Source organism: Drosophila ananassae, chromosome XR, assembly GCF_017639315.1.
Source record: "Drosophila ananassae strain 14024-0371.13 chromosome XR, ASM1763931v2, whole genome shotgun sequence".
NCBI lineage: Eukaryota > Metazoa > Arthropoda > Insecta > Diptera > Drosophilidae > Drosophila > Drosophila ananassae.
Window position 1 is genome coordinate 16869520 of NC_057932.1, and position 19114 is coordinate 16888633.

Here is a 19114-nt window from a genome sequence, read left to right on the forward strand (position 1 = left end):
ATTAGATTAGATAATTAATAAATTTAGTTGGAATTATCGTAACAAGTTAAATTTTTATTGAAGTAAGAGTATTTGAAAGTCAAAATAGGTGTTTACATTGTATTCTTTGTTTCAAAACCATAACTAAATATTAATTAAATCTGTGTTTAATCATATGTTACTTGTTTTGAGGAAATTTAAAGAAAAGTAAATCAAGTTAAGAACAATTGAGGCCAGCAACAGAATTGTTAAACTTGAAAATATATAAACAATGTGTTATTAAAGGTAATTTTAAAGTGTTTAAGAGTTGTTAACAAGAAACCTTAATAAATTCTTGAAATGGATTATTAAGTGGACATAAGCTCGGAGAGATTAGACTCTTAGAGGTCGAAGGAATGATTGGAGAGGTGCATAAATCCGGTCACTTTGCGTTTGGCACTTCCCTTCGAGGTACTCAGACCCGGTGAGGCGGATCTTGAACGCTGGTTGCGTTGCGATGACTTTGATTTCTGGGATCCAGATTTATAGGAGCAGGAAGCAGCCAGAAGCTGCTTCTTCCTAAGTTCCTCCTTCTTCTTCATGGCCATTCTGTGAGAAACATAATTTTGAATTAATTTAAGATAGATCGAAAAAGATAGATGAATATTACAGTGACTGTTCATTCTTCCTGTTGGCTAGTGCCACTTTTATTTGACGCTGACGAAGGAAAGCCTTGCGCCGCTCCACAGTCAGGTGCTTCATCTCGATGTAACGCTTCTGGCAGATGGCCTTGGTCATTTCGATATCCTTGGCCAGTTTGGCGACCAGCTTCTCCTAAAAAAAAGGGATTAGATACATGTCTCATGTTACTAGGTGAGATACGCACTTGACGTTCCTTGAATTTGGCAATGTGACGACTGTTGCTCTCCTGGAAGGTCTCGATGAAGTCGTTGTGGAGCGACCAGGGCTCCGGATGGAAGAGCATCTTGATGCCGCTGGGCATGTTGTTGCCCACCTCGCGACCGCGCACCTCCTTGCGGCAGATGGGGCACTGGTAGATGAGTGCATCGCTCGGAGTACGACCCACACACACCTTCACGCACTTCTCGCAGGACACATGGTGGCAGGCGAGAAGGAAGAGCTTAAATTTCTTGCGCGCATACAGTTCGTAGCAGCGGTTGCAGTGGATCCATAGCTTATGCGCGTCCATGGTAGGTTGGTTGACCATGACGCAATCATCTGACTCGCCGGCAGGAGGCTTGCTTTGTTTAGAGGTATTTGACATCTCAAAATGTAATAAATTGTACAAATTTGTCTGAATTTCTTGACGCTTCCACCTTTCAGTTTAAATTTGAATAACTGTGAAAAAGAGGGACGATTGGCAACACTGGAGAAATGTCAAACTTTTGCTAGACATCTGGCAACCTTCGATAGTATCGACTTTATTAAGTTTTCTATTAAAATGCATGATTTTTATGATTATTATAAGCTTTTGATGTGTTTTTATAGTTTAAATTACTTTCTGAAAAACTATAATGAAACTAGACAATATATTTAAAAATTAAAAATAAGAAATATTCGACGATAGTCCCGTCTCTAATCAATGAACCTCAACCATCTGGCCACACTATCACTGTTTGGCACTTTTGTATTTTAAAGAAACTGTCTTGTTTTATTATTTTTTTTTCGTTTGCCGGCGCTTGATCTAAAGTAGCGGCGTCACTGAATGAAAATCGAGAAACTCCCATCCCGGACGACAATAATGAGCGGCAAGGCGGGCGTGGTGTTGAATTGCCGCACCTGTACAAGAGCCTGCAAGCAGCACAAGGCGCTGCAGGATGAGATCGAGCTGGGTCCCGCCGAGGGCACTACTACGCTGGCCAGCATGTTGAACTACTGCTCCGGCCTGTCCTTTGAGCCGCAGGACGGCGCCGCCATGCCCCAGCACATTTGCATGCACTGTCTGCAGCTCCTGGAGCAGGCCTTCAACTTCAAGCGTATGGTGCTCGACTCGGACGAGCTTCTCCGCCTCGGCTTGGACGAAATCGCCCAGGGAAGTCATGAGAAAAGCGACCAGTTCCAGCACGAAGCCGATATGTCGACAGCGGAAACCCTTCCCGAAACAGGGACGTTGCCCGATGAGAACGAGGAGTACGTGATGATCGAAATGCTCGGCGAAGATCAGGATGCAAGCATTGTAAATATATAATATACTCGTGGCTAGCCACATATTTAACACATTTTCCAATAGACGACATAAAACTCACACCCGCATATTCCGAAACACCATTACAATCGCATTAATTAAAACCATAATTCTCACGACAGTTGAACGAGGGGGATTTGGAGGGAGAGCATAAACTGGGTGCCATAATGGAGATAACACAGGACGAGGAGGAGTATGTCATTGAGGAGGTAACTGAGCAGGAGATGGTCGGGTCGCAGCTCAAGGAGGAGCACCTGATCGTGGAGAGCGTCCACGAGTACCAGCCTGCGAATGTCGAGTACGTTACGATTAAGGATGAGGAATACCACCCGATGATTGCCGAGGAGGATGACATCGAGGTGATGGACGAATCGGCCACTGGCGGCGAGATAATCCATGCCCAGATGATTGTGATACCCAGCGACGAGGTGATCGCCGAGGAGACCCTCGAAATGGACGAGAACGGTACCGGAGAGCATTTGGTATGGCGGGAATCCTTTCATGAATCTTCTTGTTATTATCATGATTTCTTAAAATACAGATAACTGAGGAGGTGTGCGAGGAGGACTACGTGGAGGAGTCACTGGACTCGGTGCCGACAAGTACAAACGAGACACTGCCGCATGTGTGTAAGGTGTGCCAGAAGGGATTCCGGCAGCTGTGCCGCCTCAACCAGCACATGCGCAGCCATGTGGACGAGAAGCATTACGAGTGCGAGGAGTGCGGCAAGCGGCTGAAGCACCTGCGCAACTACAAGGAGCACATGCTCACCCACACCAACATCAAGCCGCACCAGTGCGACATCTGCGGACGCTACTATCGCACCACCTCCAGCCTGGCGGCCCACAAACGCAACCACGCCGACGAGAAGCCGTATACGTGTGACCAATGCGGACGCGGCTATGCGGCCCTGGATCATCTGAGACGGCACAAGCTAACCCACACCGGGGAGCGTCCCTATGCCTGTGATTTGTGCGACAAGGCCTACTACGACTCGTCGTCGCTGCGCCAGCACAAGATTAGCCACACCGGCGAGAAGGCCTTCACCTGCGAGATCTGTGGCGTCGGCCTCTCGCAAAAATCCGGCTACAAGAAGCACCTGCTGGTCCACTCCGGCGCCAAGCCGCACAAATGCCACATCTGCGGACGCGCCTTCACCTTCACCAGCAACCTCAACGCCCACGTCCGCCTCCACTCCGGCGAAAAGCCGTTCAAGTGCGACTTCTGCATAAAGGCCTTTCCCACAAAGAAGCGCCTGAACAGCCACCTCCGCGTCCACAACAAGGAGCATCCGGTGCAGTCCGGCTCCACGGGCTCGCACAACATCGATCTGCGTCGCAAGGCGATGGCGGGCGGCAGCGGTGGCGTCGGTGGGAGCGATGTACCTGAACAGCCGGTCTCCACGTCCAAGGTGGTGGTGGTTCTTTAAGCGGGTCTACCTTTTCGACAATTAATTTAAGACTTTTTTTTAAAACAATCATGCATGGATATTTAAGGGATATATATATATATTTATATATAATATACACGTAGCTATATACAATATATAAGCCATTGAATTATACCGACAATTATGCACTCAGAATATAAATTGTATATAGCTTTCAGTTTAAAAACGAACTATATAAATATATATATATATAAGGATATATGAGGACAGGTTCTAGGATTATGAATGAATTGCAAAACGGACACTGTACCATGTACATGTATTTTTCTACCACCAGATAGCCAGATAGCTAGAGCCAGAGAAATAAATTGTAATCTTAATTGTAAATATTTGTTCCAATCGATTGTAATTAATATTTTGTAGCTTAGTGTCCTTGGCTTTAAGTAATTATTTATTGGCAATGCTAATGGTAATAAATTGCAACAGTTTTTTAGAACAAATTGTCTTTATTTTTTACCTTAAAAGCTATGTATCTCTTATCCGAAACGCATTCCGATAAGATAACGATAAAAAAAAATGAGGGATTAGAAAAAATAAAACACCTGATTTGTGATTTGTGGTTTTGGTTTTAGCTTTTAGCTGTTGTTTGGTTTTCATTTCTACATAATAATAGTAATAGTATTAAGTTTACATTGCCAAACAACAAAAACAAGCAAGTTTTGTGATTTATTTAAAACAAAAACATTCGTATAGCTTATCCCAAAAAAAATGTAATAAAAAAACACCAGCACTCCGTCTGGGCTCCCAGTGGGCTAATGGGGCGTGTCTAATGCGATCTGCAGTGCATGGATCTCACCTGTCGGGGGGATACTGATGGGGATATACTCTTTAATAAGCACTCTTTCGTGGAAGGAAGGTTGTTGGGCAGGGCTCTCTTTTGGAATACACTCTTTTTATGGTTATTTTTTTGTGTAGATCTTTCTTTTTTAATCATTTTCGTGTGTGTGTGTTAATGTATGGCATTATTGGCATAATATTCAACTACTAACGCCCCAGTATGCCGCGCGACCACTGCTTGACCATCGGCTTGGCCTTTGTCTGCTCCATGCGCTCCGCCTCCTGCATTTGTTCGGCCAGCTTGCGCTGGTTCTCCCGGAACTTGTTAACCGGATCGTCAAACTGGCGGTAATAGTGCAGCACCTCACGCACATCGTCCACATTATTCTGGGCAATAACTAAAAGAAAGGAGTGGATTAGTCCAGATCCAGAATCCTATTAACTTGATGGACTAACTCTTAAGGAAGGCAATAAGGTCCAGCAGCTGGCTATCGTCGTCGTTCCCATGCCAGCGTGTGATTCCAAACGTGTTGTCCGGATGCATCTTTGTGGAATTCGAATCCCAATCAATAACAATGACCTACGGAATAAAAATCAAACGTAATAAGTGAGAAATAATAGAGAATATAGATACCCTTACCTTTCTCAAATCTCTGTTCAGATTATCCAGGTTCTTGACATGATGTCCATCAACAAAATGCGTTGCATCACGCACCAGACGGTACATGATATAGCCATTGGGATCCAGGGCATCCAAAATTGGGAACACGGTCATGCCCTGTTCGGCAGTGAAGACCACGATTTCAAAGTCCTTGGCGCACTCGGCCAGAAAGTGATCGACGCCGGGACGCTTCTTGAAACGCCAACCGGTCTGATATGTCCAATCCGGATGCACCAGCACATCCTTCATTTCGAGGACTAGCGTATACTTTGGCTGGATATACGGATGCTTGAGCGGATCGGGCAATAGTTTGTCGCGCGACGGTTCTTGGATCATTTTCTGGTAGTAGTGAATGCTCTTCCACATACGCTGTAAATATTGCTGCAGCAGCGGCTTCTGTGTGAACTCGTCCTCGATGGTCTGTCCGTTTGGATCGACCTCGGGTTTTCCGAATTCATAAATGGCCCATAGGCCGGCAGCCAGGCCACCGCCTCCGAAGATGGCAAAGCTGCAAGAAAAGTATTGGATATAGAAGGCTGGAGAATAGGAAAAGGTATATAACGAAAGCTACCCCAGCTTCATACGCTTCCAGGCATGCTCGTTCTCCTTGGCCTCCTCCTCCTCGCGCTGCTTACGCTCCTTGGCCATGTCGCTGTCCATTTCGGGAGCTGTTTGCGGGAAGAGCTTAGCTAGCAGTGGTGTATTTGTGAGCAAGGATTCATCGCCACTACTGGCTGCAGCTGAACTGCCAGTGGCCGTTCCAGTTTCGGCAGTTTCCTGTTCTATAAAAATTATTATTTTTTTAATGAAATTTTGTATGAAATGAAAGAAAGTACTTACTGTTAGTTGTGCTGCTATAGCCGCGTACGGCACGGTACATTGCAACACCAGTTGGCGAGATGGCACCGCGATGAGGTTGATTACCCAATGACCTGAGGTTCTGGTACTGGCGGATCGATGTGAGAACGCGGGGCGAGCTAACGCTGCGCAGCAGCTGGATGATTGTGGGTGGTGATGCCATCTGGGTAGTGCCTCTGGGTCTCGATCACGGTCTCTAATCGCGGTATCCCGTTTCGCCCGTTTCCTGCCCAGTCGTGACGACTTATTCGTACAAAATCCCAATAAAAAATAACTTTCAACCTACAAACCGGCACGGGGGCGTTAGGTTATTATCAGACGTCGCCTACTTGGCGTTAGTACATTTAGCACGTGGTGATTAGCCACAGTGCTGTCTCCGTGGTATTTTTCTATTAACAACTTATAAAACTTTATATTTAAAACTTAATATTAAACTAATAATAAAATTAAATTAAAAATAATACAATTTTAAGTAATTAATAGTTGAGTTTCATTTAATTTTTAGCTTTTAGAATGCAGTATTTTTATCAGCTACATTTTGAGCCAGTCTGGCAACTCTTATCAACTAGGTGGCAATAACAAAAAATAACAGGACGCTTCGAATCCAATTTCGATTTAATTCGTCTGAAAACTGGCAGTAGGCCCCCTTTAAGTTGCCCAGCATGGAGCAAACAGAACTGTGCCGTGTGTGCAATATCGCATCGGATAACTGCTTGCCACTCTTCAAGCCGCACCTGGTCTCCGGCGAACTAACGACTCTGGCCAAGGTTCTGAGCTCCTGCAGCGGTCTGAAGCTCGTGGAGGCGGAGGACTTCCTGCCCCAGAACATATGCCAGGTGTGTGCGACCAAGCTGTGCCGTTTCTGGGAGTTCAAACGCGCCGCCCTGAAGACGGACGGGCTTCTACGACAACGCCATGACGATCTGAAGGAGAAGGAGCAATATTTCTATGTGATGGAGGAGGAGGAGGAGGAGGTCGTGGAGCACCTTATGGAAGATGACAATGAAGAAGCCCAGTCAGAGGAAGACCTTGACCAGGAGTTTGTGATAGAGCAGGACGAAGACCAGAGCCGGGATCAGGAACTGGATCCTGTAGAAGATGCCTTTGTGGTGGAGGACCAAACTGGCCACCAGGATGAGCTGGAAATAAAGGTAGAGGAAGAGCTGGTAGCCAAGCTGTGGAAGCGAAGCATTGCGGACCTAGAGGTTCACGAAGTTCAGGACGTCATCATCGAGGAGACCAGCCAGAGCCAGCTCTTCATGGAGGAGGAAGACACCTTCGAGGTAGCCCCTGAACCGTCTGAAGAGCAACCCCAGGCGCTTAATACCACTACCGCGAAGACCCAGACTTCGGCCAATAGGGGCCGTCGCAAGAAGACCACAAATCCCTCCCTGAAGTGTCAAGTAAGTGAAGAATCCCTTCTTCCTTAGATCCCCCCTCTACATCTTGCTTGATATTCCAGATTTGCGGAAAGCAACTGAGCACCAGCAACTCCTTCAAGTACCACATGCAACTGCACAGCGACGAGAAGCCGTTTGTCTGTCAGATATGTGGCGAGTCATTCAAGACCCGCAATGCCCACGACGGCCATGCCACCTTGCACGATCCGAACAATCCGAACACTTGCCCCACCTGCGGCAAGGTGTACCGGCAGGCGTCGTCGCTGCGCACCCACCTGCTGACCCACAGCGGCATCAAGCCGTTCGAGTGCGGTGTCTGCGGCAAGCGTCTCACCCAGAAATCGGGCTACAAGAAGCACATGCTCATCCACACCGGCGAGAAGCCGCACGAATGTGATATCTGCCGACGCACCTTTCGCTATTCGAGCAATCTGATTGCCCACAAACGTAGCCACACCCAGGAGAAGCCGCACCAGTGTCTGGTCTGTCAGAAGCGGAGCTTCGGCACCACCACAGAGCTCAACCGTCACATGCTCGTCCACAACAGCGATCGTCCGTTCGAGTGCCCGGAGTGCACCAAGACCTTCAAGCGCCAGGTCTCCCTCACCCTCCACATTCAGTCGCACAAGAACGGCGGTGGTGGCAGTGGCGGCGAAGGAAAGATCAAAAAGAAGGAATGGATGGAGCTGAAAGTGAAGAATTAAGAGACGAATCCCTCATCCCTACATCCCCACAAGAGTTTTCCACATTTTTCATGGAAACACTTGAAAATATTGAACCAAAAAAAGGAGAAGAGAACTGAGAAAACATTAGTCATAGATTTAAAAATTAATTATAATCGTTTTCTCTAGACTCTGTATTATTATTCTAATTAGTTTTTAGATAAATTTAAAATTTAAAATTTCAAATTCAGTTATGAGTCATGAGTGTAGTAGTTTTGAGAAGCTATTGCTTTTTCAAATAAAACCCAACCAATTGCAATCTTTTAGAGAAATAAGTTTAGATTTGTATTTTATTTGTTTATTATTATTTGTTCTTTATTATAACAAGTTTATTATTCGGATAAATGGTTCATTTCACTGTTCGTATAAATATTTCTACAAGGGATTAGATCTTGGGATGTCGTCGGGAAGCTAATGGATGGCAAGACGGGTTCAAATACACAAATTCTTCCAGTCTTTTTTGGATTTGGATGCTATTTTTTATAGACAAAAAAAAAATGTTTTACTTTCTCGGGAATATATTCTATGGAAGTTCTGATTAATATTTCATGATCTACAATCTAAAAAATAAACTAAAAATTAAGAGAGAAATCAAATAAATATTTTTGTTTTCAAATTTAACCATTTAGAAGAGTACAGAACGAGCGTGTGTGTGTGTGCGAGTGAGTGAGAAAATAAAACATAAAACTGAGAAATTAAAAAAAAAAAAATATATATATACTTTAAATGTTAAATAAATACGTGTTAATTCTAAATAAAATATATAGTTTATATATACGGATTGGATAATGTGAGTGCTTGCTAATACTTGGCAGACATAAAATGAGAGTAAGATATACAGACATATAGAGATATCGGGACATACGTCTATATCCTATATACAGATCACAAAAGGTCGCATTTAAACATAGGTTTCTCTGATTCGTTATGATATATATATATGATATACGTTCTTCTCTGAGTAATGAATAATATCGATGAGTTTTAAATTGAAAAAAAAATTATGTATGATTTCTTTTTGAAATATTCTGGAAGTACTTTAGTTTTCGAAAATGAAAAAAAAATTAAATATTGAAACAAAAATGAAAATAAGAAAAAGGGAAACTTTCAATGGAGGCACGCCTGGTAGAATATCCTCCCACTGTTAATCCTTCTCCTGCTGCTGGAGAAGGGCGGCAATCTCCTGGAACTTGTGCCGGAAGTCCACGCTGCTCTCACTGATCACCGACATGCTCGACGATGGATTCTAAAAATAAAACAATTAAAAATTTAATAAATTAAAAAATAAATGCAGAAGCCTCACCAATATATCTCTGGTGGCATCTATTTCCTCCAAGTGGCCCAGCAGCGATGTGAGGGAGAAGTCATTGATGTTGTCCTCCAGCCAGCGGGCATTGGACGTGGAATCGCGGAGCAAGTGCATCGGACTGACGCTGCCCTCGAATAAGTTTTGAGCTGGAAGGAGCAACATGATTAGTACTTTTCCTAGACTCTTCTTAACTATAGGTTCTATTACTGGTGCTGTCATCTAGCTCATCTGAGTCTAGGATCTCGAATCTGGGGATCTCTCTGTTCCCGCCGCTGGGGGAAGTGGCTGTTCCAAATATATCCAAATTGGGCATATCCCGGCCGCCCTGCAAGGTCTCATTGAGCGGCACACCTTCCGTCAGCTGGGCTGCCGGCTCTTCTTCTTTTTCCTGACTATCCTGGAGGACAGTGCCCGCCGGGCTCTGGCTGGTGGTGGATACGGAGCCGACCGAGGGCGAGGGCGAGGGCGAGGATGAAACGGAGCTGCCTATGCCGCTGGAGGCAGTGTCTCCACTAATACGATCAATGGGCTGGAAGAGACCGCTGTGCAGCTGCCGGACACTGAGCATATCGTACGGACGAGCGCCCAGAGATCCGGGGGGCAGTAGACGACGCTGGACGAGCACCTGCCTCCGGAGCTTTTGCCGGGTGAGCTGTTGGAAGGACATACTCTATAGTGGAATGAAAACCAAGGAGATCCTAGACTTACCGCCGTCAGCTGCCGCACAGGATCAACGATATTTCCGATGGGCCGTCGCACCGGCAGCATCGGTGTCCGGAAATTGCCATCCATGCCCGAGTTGACGCCAGCGGCGGCCGCCGCCTCGGCCAGCTGCTGCGCCTTGCTCATCAGATCCCGCTTGCGGTCGCAGGTGTGACCGCAGGTGCACTGCCTCCGCCGGACCCGCTCGCTGAGATTGGCCACCATCAGCAGATGCTTCAGCCGGTTGCTCACCGTCGACGAGGTGACGGCCTTGACGCGCTCCACGCTATCACAGTCGTTGGGATTGTACGGCAGCAAGCTGGTTGCTGGCGAGGATGTCGAGGTGCTGTTGGAGTTGCTGCACGTCGAGGAGGATGGAACCGATGGGGCACTCGTCGTCTCGATCTCACACCAGTAGTACTCCAGCTCCAGCTTGGAGTCCTGGCCCAGCACCACATACAGGTCCCCGATGGTGATGTCCGCGGCATTGGACACCGTCCAGCCGCGTCGTATCCGCTTGAGAATGTCATCGCTGAGCAGGGGTTTGAAGTTACGGGCCTGGGCGGCAGCCGCCGCCTCCTTGGCTTCCTTGCGTTTGGCGCGGGAGACGGTGGGCGTGGAGGCTGGAGCGGTCGGAGCAGGTGGAGCGGGTGGAGGAGGTGGTGGCACAGCAGCTGGTGGAACTGGAGCTGCAGAGGCTGGGATAGCCGATGCAGGCTCTGCCGCTTCCGTTGTTTCCGTCGTGGCAGCAACTGCTCCCTCTCCGCCGGCAAGAAACTCGAGGATCTCCTCGCCCAGTTCATCGCCGCTGCTGCTCTCGACCTTGGCATGGTTCTCCTCGGCCACTGGCCCACCTACTCCACCACCTCCTTCGTCCAGGCTCTTCTCCAATGCCGGACTAGCACCGGACTTGGGCTTCTTGGCCTCGGGGGAGCGCTTCTCGGAGCCGCTCTCAGTTCTCGGCCGCTTGCTGGTGGCCACCGGCACACCCGGAACGTTGGCCAGCGATTCGCTGCGCACCTTGAAGCCCATGCGCTCCTCGTAGGCCGTCAGACAGATGTTAACGCTGCTCAGATAGGCCGTGATGCTGAGTAGGGGCCGATGGATGGTCACTCCGGGTCGCGGTTGGAAGCACAGCAGCGGATCCAATGATGGGGCGGGGTTGTTGGACTCGGTTTCATTGTTATTGTTGTTCGTGGAAGGAGCTACGGCTGGCGAGGCGGTAGTGCCAGTGGAGTTCGTTGTTGTAGTGGCGGTGGAGGAGGTTGTGGCAGTGGTGGAGGTTGCAGCGGCGGCGGAGGAGGTTGCAGCAGCAGCGGAGGACGTCGTGGCAGTGGTGGAGGAGGTAGTGACGGCAGCAGCTACACTGGATAGATAGGCAGACTTCTCCTCGCTCAGCCGCTGGCTCTCGCTCCGCCACTTGAACTCGAACGTCTTGATGAAGCTGATCAGTTTCTTGTGCAATGGCACTATGATCCTGCCCCGAGGATTCTGGGCCAGGGACTGCACCCGGCCGAACGACTCCATGTTGGCGGGCGTCACCACCACCTCCACCTTGCTGGGCAACCGAATGTCCTCCAGGCTGTCTGCAAGAGATAAAGGATGAGTTTGAAACTGGTTTCTTATGGAGCTCCTAGACTTACCATCCAATTGGTTTAATCGGCGGAGTGCCTTGCAGGATGGCGTCTTGATCCTTATGTTCTTGCCCTTGGATCGCACCATGATCTGACCCTGGTAGATCAGCTGCTTCATCTTCATGAAGTGCTTCTCGGTGAGGAAGGTCAGCTTGCGTCGCATTTCTCCATAATTGATGAGAGTGTACAGCTCCTGGGCGGGCTTCTTTAGTTCTAAAATATAATTGTATTTAAAATTAGTAGTTGTATATTATAGTTAATAGATTTACTGACATTTTAAGCTTTGATTTTGATTAAAAACAATTAATTTAATAAATTAATTCATTGATTTAATATTAGATTAAGAATCTTGGCTCTAAACTTTACTTTCATTCTTTCTTTTCTATTTTATTCCATTTAAAAATTTATAAATAAATACTTTATTAATTTAATTATTAAATAATACTATTTATGATTCGCCTTCTTTTATTTTTAAACAAAATTCTGAATTATTCCTCCACCAATTTCTAGATTCTAACATAAACTACGTATGTCTTTAATTTCAAAAGAAAAGTAAACAAAACTATAATCCTCCCTTTTCCAAGACCTCCCTCTTCCTTTTTTAATTAAAAAATAAATAAATAATACTGCCTATTAACTGTTGCCATGCCAAGACCTCAAATTGCACCAAATAAACAGAAACGAGTCATCAAAGAGTCAGCAAATCTTCTTTGGATTATCCCCCTCGTACGGAGTTCTCAGAACCCACTACTCTTACCTTCCGAGTAGCGCACATACTTGCAGATCTTGTGATAGGTCTGGTAGTAGTGCTGCCGGACATGGTCCTTGGTCTTGAAGCTGTAGTCGCTGTTGGCGTTGCGACGCTTCAGCTTGGCATTGATGCAGTTGGCCACCGCCTCGAAGTCCTTGCCGAACTCGTTCAACGCATCAAAGAAGCAGTTCCGTTCGATGTTCGTCCATGTGGTCTTGCCGTTGCCGGTCTTCAGCTGGGACGGTGTCTTTTGGGCGGCCTTCTCCTCCTTCTTGGACAGCTCCCGTTCACTCGGAGGCGGTGTCATCGGTCGGGTCTGGTCCTGCTTCATTTTCTGAATGACCCTTGCACTGGCCCGCGTTCCAGGGCAGTTGTGCATGGTAACCGAGCCGAGGAGCTCCTCCTCCGGTTCGGCTTGATGGATGCTCGGTAGGAGCTTGAAGTGAACGCCCTTGCCATTGGGAAGAGATGCTTGTTGTGACTGTTGTAACTGTGACTGTGACTGCTGGGACTGCTGCGGTTGATGTTTGGATTCCTCTGATGAAGAAACTGCCGGCGGTTTGCACATTTCTTCCATTTTTGATGCCGCCTTGGGATATACCGTTTGGACATCCGTGTCCTCCTCCGTCGAATGGAGTTGGCGCTGGAACAGGATCAGGATGCAATATGAAACTGCGTTGTCGTCGCTTTCAAGAGAATCCCAACAAAAAATGGCGCTCGCCGCTGTCGAAGAGTGTTTGTTTTTTTCGACCTCCCCGCCCCGATCGATCGATGCGATTTGGCCCAGATCTAGCCCACTGTCTTCGCCATTTCGTTGGGCTTCAGTTTCCGTCGAATTCACTGTTCTGCGGCCACTCACCTAAAAGGCAGACATGAAAAATTGGCTCGTTCGACTATAATAAAAAAGTTATAGACGCTAGGGATGTTGACGTTCTCCTAACAGCACGCTGTTGTCTTAACAGTGGGCTAGTTAACAGTCGGTTGTGTGCTGTTAAGGGCATGTTAATACTTTTCAGTATTGTTAAACTCTGATTGGCAGTTAGGATTTAAAAAATCAAAATCAAACTTTGATTTTAGTTTTAATATGATTTTATTTTTAATAAACCATATATAAATAAATTATTAATAACTATACCACTACTAAAGCCTTTTTTTATCCTTCACAACAAAAGTCATTTATATATTTCAATTTTGGAATGTTTATGTATTTTACAAAGTTTTTCAAGTTTTAAGATTAATCTTGACTAATATTTAATTATTTGAAAAGATTTAGGAAAATTAAAAAGGAATACTGTCTTAATCTTCAATTTAGGTCAGAGTTTAAAATAAAAATATAGTTTGAGTAAGAAATAAATCTTTTAAGACTATAACACACAAAAATCAGAAAATGGAACCAAAATTAAAAATAAAGTTGTTATATTTTAAATCTTCTATTTACAATTTAACATTATTATGTTAAATGCTTTAATAAATATATATATGTATAAACATTATATAACACTATCTTACGGTAATACTTAACATTTGCAACGATCCGGCAATCCTGTCAAGGGTTGCCCAAAATTCGCAGACGCTACGTGAAAAATTTAAACTTTTCCAATTATGGCGTCAATAATTAAATTTCCTTTAGTTTTATCATTTATAAAGTTTATTTGCTTATTTTAAAAGCTTAATTGTATAAAAAAAAAGATGTTTGTTGCGTGTGGATCACAAATAAATACCAACAAGGAGTAATACTAATAGAACGGCCGCTAGTATCGTTATGAGCATTATTTTTTTCTGTAAAAAAATTAATGAAATTGTTTTTTGCAGCAGAATTTGCAATTAGAATCGCCAAACCTTCCGCGCCCGCTTCTGATGCTTCTCGGCCTGGTCCAGCTCATCGGCGCCCTTGTCGACATGGAGGGTCGCCTGCTGGGCATGGAACTCGACCCGCTGGATCGTCTCGCTCTGCTCCATCACCAGCGTCTGAATGCGCATGAACAGAGCGTGCACCTCCTCGATGGACTTCTCCAGACGGCGCAGCTCATTGAACCTATCCATCAGATCGCGCAGCGTCTGTCGTTCCTTCTCCGTCTCTTGCAGGAACTGGGAAAAAGAAATCAGGACAATCGTAAGTTTGGCTTGCTTTTCAAAAAAGTACAGGCTCTTCCTTTTCAGACTAGGAATGGAACCAAAAAAACAAAATGGCTTCTGGAGGACATATATTTCAATGGAGATTTAAGACTATTCCTATATAAAGATATTCCAAAAGGACAACAATAAGGATATGAAAGGTAGGAACCTTTTAATTTTGTTAATTTTATGACTCAAAAGAAGAAATATTTTATGGAGTACATGCCCCTAAAGATAAGGCCTTTATAAGCGAGTGATTGCCTTGTTTATTGTCTTTTGAGAGTGTTTACTGTACTTACATTGTCCACAAAGAGTTTCGTTGTTTTGTTTTCGATGAGTGACTCGATTTCTTGTTCGCTGGCTTCCGAGTTGACTGAAAACAAATAGAAAATCGAGATTTGAGGAATTTGTTTCTCAATCAAAACTATTTATGATTGTACTTACTGATTTTCGAGTGAAGTCGCAGATTTTTCTTCACTTTTGTCTCGTAGTTTTGCAGGAATAGTTCGTTTTTGTGCCACAGATTGATAAAGGTCTGATGCAGGCCATAGAACAGAGTCCTTTTCATCCTGGCCTCCAGGCTGTAGTCATTTTCCGCCGGTAGATTCGCCTTAAAGTCCTTGAATCTTGCCATCAGTTGATTTCCCACTCTCAGATTTTTATTATGCAGTTCATCCATTTCATTTTCTTTGTGGGAAGATACATATATTTTAATATTAATTTTTAGATGATTTTTGATATATTTGGGATATAAAGTATACGCACCGTTGAACGTTCGCAGATTAATGGTTTGGGTCATTCGGTTCATTGCTTCCAAATTGGCGGCAATAACGGCAAGTTGTTGTCGGATTTCCGAGTACTATAAAATATCGAATTATTATTTAAAATTAGGTTTATTTTTTTTAGAATTGAAATAGAGTTTTTTGGAGGCAATCTACTGAAGAATATGTGTATTTGTTAATTCTTTGAAGTTTTGAGCTTCCTTTCCTTAGAAGGTTATAGAGAACTAAGGAAACTTTCATAAATTTATTAAAAAATCTCCAATTTTTTTTAAATACCTCATTAGAGCTCATTTCTACTAAATAGTAACTTCCTTTTAATCTCCCTTTGACTCCAAATGTCACATAAATCACTATAAACAAAACTCAAATTGTTTAAAAAGCCAAGGCCCGGCAACTATTTATTTATTTTGTTTGTTCTTACAAATATAAGGTGATTTCTTAGTTATTTTACCTTTATTTTTATTTAAACTATTTTATTTAAAAGTTATATCCTTCTGAAAATAAAAATCTCTTCAGTTACCAAGCGAGAATTCTTTGTGAAGAATTGTGGAGAAATAGTGGGCCCCCCTGGGAATAAGTGGGCGTGACTTTCACCATTTAAGTACTCTTTCCCCCCAACTCTTTCGCTCTTTTTGTTCTCTCTCCTTTTTACCTTCGTAATCACAACAAACAGACTTAATGGGAAATAACACAAAAAAAAGGTTTTTTTTCTACGCTTATCACGAGTTTTCGCGCGACAGCGATTGAGTAATACAGCTGATTCATAACAAAAAAGTATGCCTAAAAAATGAGACAGATTCTTTAGAGATTCTAGATTTTTTTTCCGAATTTTTAACAACAAAAATTAGTAATTAAAGGAGAATTTAGGGTTTTTAGGAACTATATATATGAAATATTGGAGATTTTTAAAAAGTTTGAAGTACTGTGTTTTGAAAATAAATACATATAAAAATGGGAAAACATTTTTAAATTAGAATCCTTAGGCCTATTTGTTATTAAACTTAAATCTCCTGAATTAAATCCTTAAAAAATATTTAAAAAGGATTTTTTAGACTCTAGGAGTGGTTTTTGTTCAAAAATAACTATATTTTTAATTAATTTTTGAATTTTGACGCCGGTTCGACTCCCCAAATTTTCTCAAAATTCCACTTTTTTTTTATAAAACATTAAAAAAGAAAAAAAATCACTTACCGGATTAAGAATATCATCCACATTTGTTCCATTCTGAGACATTTTCGTGCCAGTTCGCTCTTTATTCTTTTCGCTACTATTATTATTATTGTTGTTGGTATTATTTGTGGTACTGTTGTTGGGTAAAATGGTATAGTTGTTGCTGCCACTGCTGGTATTACTGTTGTTCACGAACTCCGTGGTTCCACTGTACACATTAACAAACAGTGAACCATTTGACGAAGAATTCGAGTTGGAGCTCGTGCTCAGTGTTCGCTAAAAAAAATCACACAGACACAAAAAAAAAAAATAAACAAAATATAACAAAAAATATTTAAAATATATTTTTTTCGAAAGAAAAAATCGTCAAGTGAAATAAGTCCATGCGATCTTAACGAAGTGCAGCGAAAAACTGAGCGAAAAATGTAAAAAAAAATTGTACAGAAACTACCAACTTTTGCTTGACTTTATTTACTATTTGTTGCTGTTTTTAACTAAGGGTTTTTTTTTTGTATTTTGTTATAGTGTGTTTTTTTTTTTTTGTTATTTGGCTGAGCTACAATCTGGTTCGCGGTGTAAGCGAACAATAAAAATAACTTCAGTACTGGAAATCACTTAGTGCTAAATAAAAAAAATAAAAAAAAAAGGGAGGCCTCGAAAAAAAATCTATATATGTGGGCAGTTGTCGGTGGGTGGCAGGTTGGCGTAAGTGTGATGTTTCGGTCTTCTTTATCGCTGTTATCTCTCGACAATCTGATAAATATTTAGCACTCTATTTTTCTTTTTTTTTTCTAACCCCTCTCGATTCTCGTCGATTCGCGTTTCTCGATCTCTCAAGACGAGGGCGTTTAAGGAGCAGACAGAGCCGTACAGTAGTTTAAAAAAATAATAAAATAACCGCGATTTTGTAGCCAATGTGTATATGTGTCTCTAAAAATTGGAAAATTTATTTTATAAAAAATATTCAAAGTGACGGAATTTAAAACGAATACTGGGAATTTTGAAATGTTACTAATAGAAAAATATAAAAATATAACTAAGATAAGTTACTAGGGTTTATTTTTTGTGATATTTAATTTAAAAGAAATATTTTTTTTGAGGAAAATATAATAATACTTTTTCTAAAATACTGTCCATTTCTATTTCTATTTCAATCTTTAAATATTTTAATGAAAAATAAAAAATAAGTGTAATATACACATTTTATAAACTGATTAAAAAAAAAATATTTCATGAATGAAAAATAAAAACTAGAGTATTGAATATAAAAGAATATTCTTTGTAAAGAAGGCTCTTATACAGAATAAATAAAACAAACCATTGTTTTAAATACATAAATCGAAATAATTTATATACTAAAGAAAAGAAAATAATATATATCATGATTGTTTTTTTTTTATTGAAAAGTATATGAAACAAAAGAACCTCTAGTTTTTTTAAACTATTAATTAATTAAAAAAACAAAGAACTTGTTCTAGTACTCAGTAATTCTAGTCATTGTATTGCACTCTATTCAAATCAAAGAAATATATATTCTTTAAGGTTTATATATTTTTTATATATTGCTTATTCGTATCAAGACTTGAGTCACTATAACCTTGTCCATTTGATCGTCTGTCCGTGAGTCCGTATGTCCGTCTGTCCGTTTGTTTCTATGCCATTTTTGTTCTTTATTTTACAAAGCTATTGCACACAGTATTTATTCATTATAGTCAGTACATAATGTAAATTTAATATGTATATATTTCTCAGTATTATATATATCTTTTTTTTATGATTTAATAGCCTGAGAAACTGCTTATAATTCTCTCAAATCTTTTTAGATTTATGAAGATTTTGAACTGTTTTTTAAAATAGTTTTTTAAGCCCTAATTTGTTAATTTATACCACTGTGCAGCAAACTCATTAGCGGGTTACCTCACCACCCCCTTGATTTTGAGTTTTTCTTTTTATTTTGTTGCTCCACTTACCTGTAACAGCTCCGGTAGCCGATCTCTGCCCATTGTTGTTGTTTTTTGTAAATATTTATGATAAGGTTTATATATATTTTTAATTTTTTATCTACCGGTTTATTAAATTATTATTCCACATATATTTTTTCTTCTTAACTGGAACTTGGATATATATATAAATATAATATATATATTACTTTTATTATTATTATTTATATTTTTTAACCTAACAGCTGTTTGCTTTCTTACGTACAACCGGAGAATGCGAGAATTCGAGAGAATCAGAGAGAGAGAGCGAGAAAAGTGCAAAGAGAACTAAGGCATGTTATCAAAAAAGCTTATCAGTTTACGACGTTTGCTGATTAGAAATATATATATGTACATATATATAGAGGTATATATATATTCCAAAATATGTGCCCTTCACTTGGCAGAAAGAGATAGTCCGAGACCGAGAAAGAAATAATAATTTTCACACTATTTTTTCACTTTATTTGGCACTGAACTCTCTTTCTCTTTAAATTAATTTTTTGTTTTTAATTTTCACTTAAAAAAAACATGATTTTTATTAAATATATTTTATAAATATTTATAAATCTTAAGTTAATTTAATTTTAAATTCTTAGTTGAAGAATTTAGTAATTATTTTGTGTTTACCGCGCCGCGT

General features: G+C 41.9%; 6 protein-coding genes across 7 annotated transcripts; 2 read left to right on the plus strand and 4 right to left on the minus strand.

Moving 5' to 3' along the window:
• Positions 1-38: 38 nt before the first annotated feature.
• Positions 39-1345, minus strand: LOC6505144 (RING finger protein vilya). Its single transcript, XM_001965397.4, has 3 exons — positions 845-1345; positions 629-792; positions 39-567 (listed from the first exon to the last, which is right to left on the minus strand). Exons 1-3 carry the CDS (start codon positions 1241-1243, stop codon positions 360-362), a joined length of 771 nt encoding a protein of 256 aa, XP_001965433.2. The 5' UTR covers positions 1244-1345; the 3' UTR covers positions 39-359.
• A 209-nt stretch (positions 1346-1554) lies between these two features.
• LOC6505115 (zinc finger protein 436) lies at positions 1555-4054 on the plus strand. Its single transcript, XM_001965396.4, has 3 exons — positions 1555-2155; positions 2287-2646; positions 2706-4054. Exons 1-3 carry the CDS (start codon positions 1685-1687, stop codon positions 3591-3593), a joined length of 1719 nt encoding a protein of 572 aa, XP_001965432.2. The 5' UTR covers positions 1555-1684; the 3' UTR covers positions 3594-4054.
• A 471-nt stretch (positions 4055-4525) lies between these two features.
• LOC6505143 (mitochondrial import inner membrane translocase subunit TIM50-C) lies at positions 4526-6244 on the minus strand. The gene is made up of 5 exons (XM_001965395.4): positions 5893-6244; positions 5624-5834; positions 5032-5560; positions 4848-4971; positions 4526-4789 (listed from the first exon to the last, which is right to left on the minus strand). The coding sequence occupies exons 1-5, from the start codon at positions 6071-6073 to the stop codon at positions 4599-4601; spliced, it is 1236 nt and encodes a 411-aa protein (XP_001965431.1). The 5' UTR covers positions 6074-6244; the 3' UTR covers positions 4526-4598.
• A 207-nt stretch (positions 6245-6451) lies between these two features.
• LOC6505116 (zinc finger protein 771) lies at positions 6452-8980 on the plus strand. Its single transcript, XM_001965394.4, has 2 exons — positions 6452-7313; positions 7373-8980. Exons 1-2 carry the CDS (start codon positions 6573-6575, stop codon positions 8012-8014), a joined length of 1383 nt encoding a protein of 460 aa, XP_001965430.1. The 5' UTR covers positions 6452-6572; the 3' UTR covers positions 8015-8980.
• A 63-nt stretch (positions 8981-9043) lies between these two features.
• Positions 9044-13409, minus strand: LOC6505142 (protein cramped). Its single transcript, XM_001965393.4, has 7 exons — positions 13288-13409; positions 12435-13071; positions 11687-11890; positions 10050-11629; positions 9549-9993; positions 9336-9487; positions 9044-9278 (listed from the first exon to the last, which is right to left on the minus strand). The coding sequence occupies exons 2-7, from the start codon at positions 13003-13005 to the stop codon at positions 9177-9179; spliced, it is 3054 nt and encodes a 1017-aa protein (XP_001965429.2). The 5' UTR covers positions 13006-13071; positions 13288-13409; the 3' UTR covers positions 9044-9176.
• Positions 13410-13611: 202 nt separating this feature from the next.
• Positions 13612-18622, minus strand: LOC6505141 (syntaxin-4). Of its 2 annotated transcripts, none has more exons than XM_001965392.4 (7): positions 18466-18622; positions 16517-16771; positions 15309-15402; positions 14988-15230; positions 14843-14916; positions 14268-14516; positions 13612-14207 (listed from the first exon to the last, which is right to left on the minus strand). In XM_001965392.4, exons 1-7 carry the CDS (start codon positions 18496-18498, stop codon positions 14136-14138), a joined length of 1020 nt encoding a protein of 339 aa, XP_001965428.1. In that variant the 5' UTR covers positions 18499-18622; the 3' UTR covers positions 13612-14135. The 2 variants fall into 2 exon arrangements, with proteins under 2 accessions (XP_001965428.1, XP_014760302.1); XM_014904816.3 differs by lacking the exon at positions 18466-18622 and adding an exon at positions 17292-17445.
• Between the last annotated feature and the right edge of the window lie 492 nt (positions 18623-19114).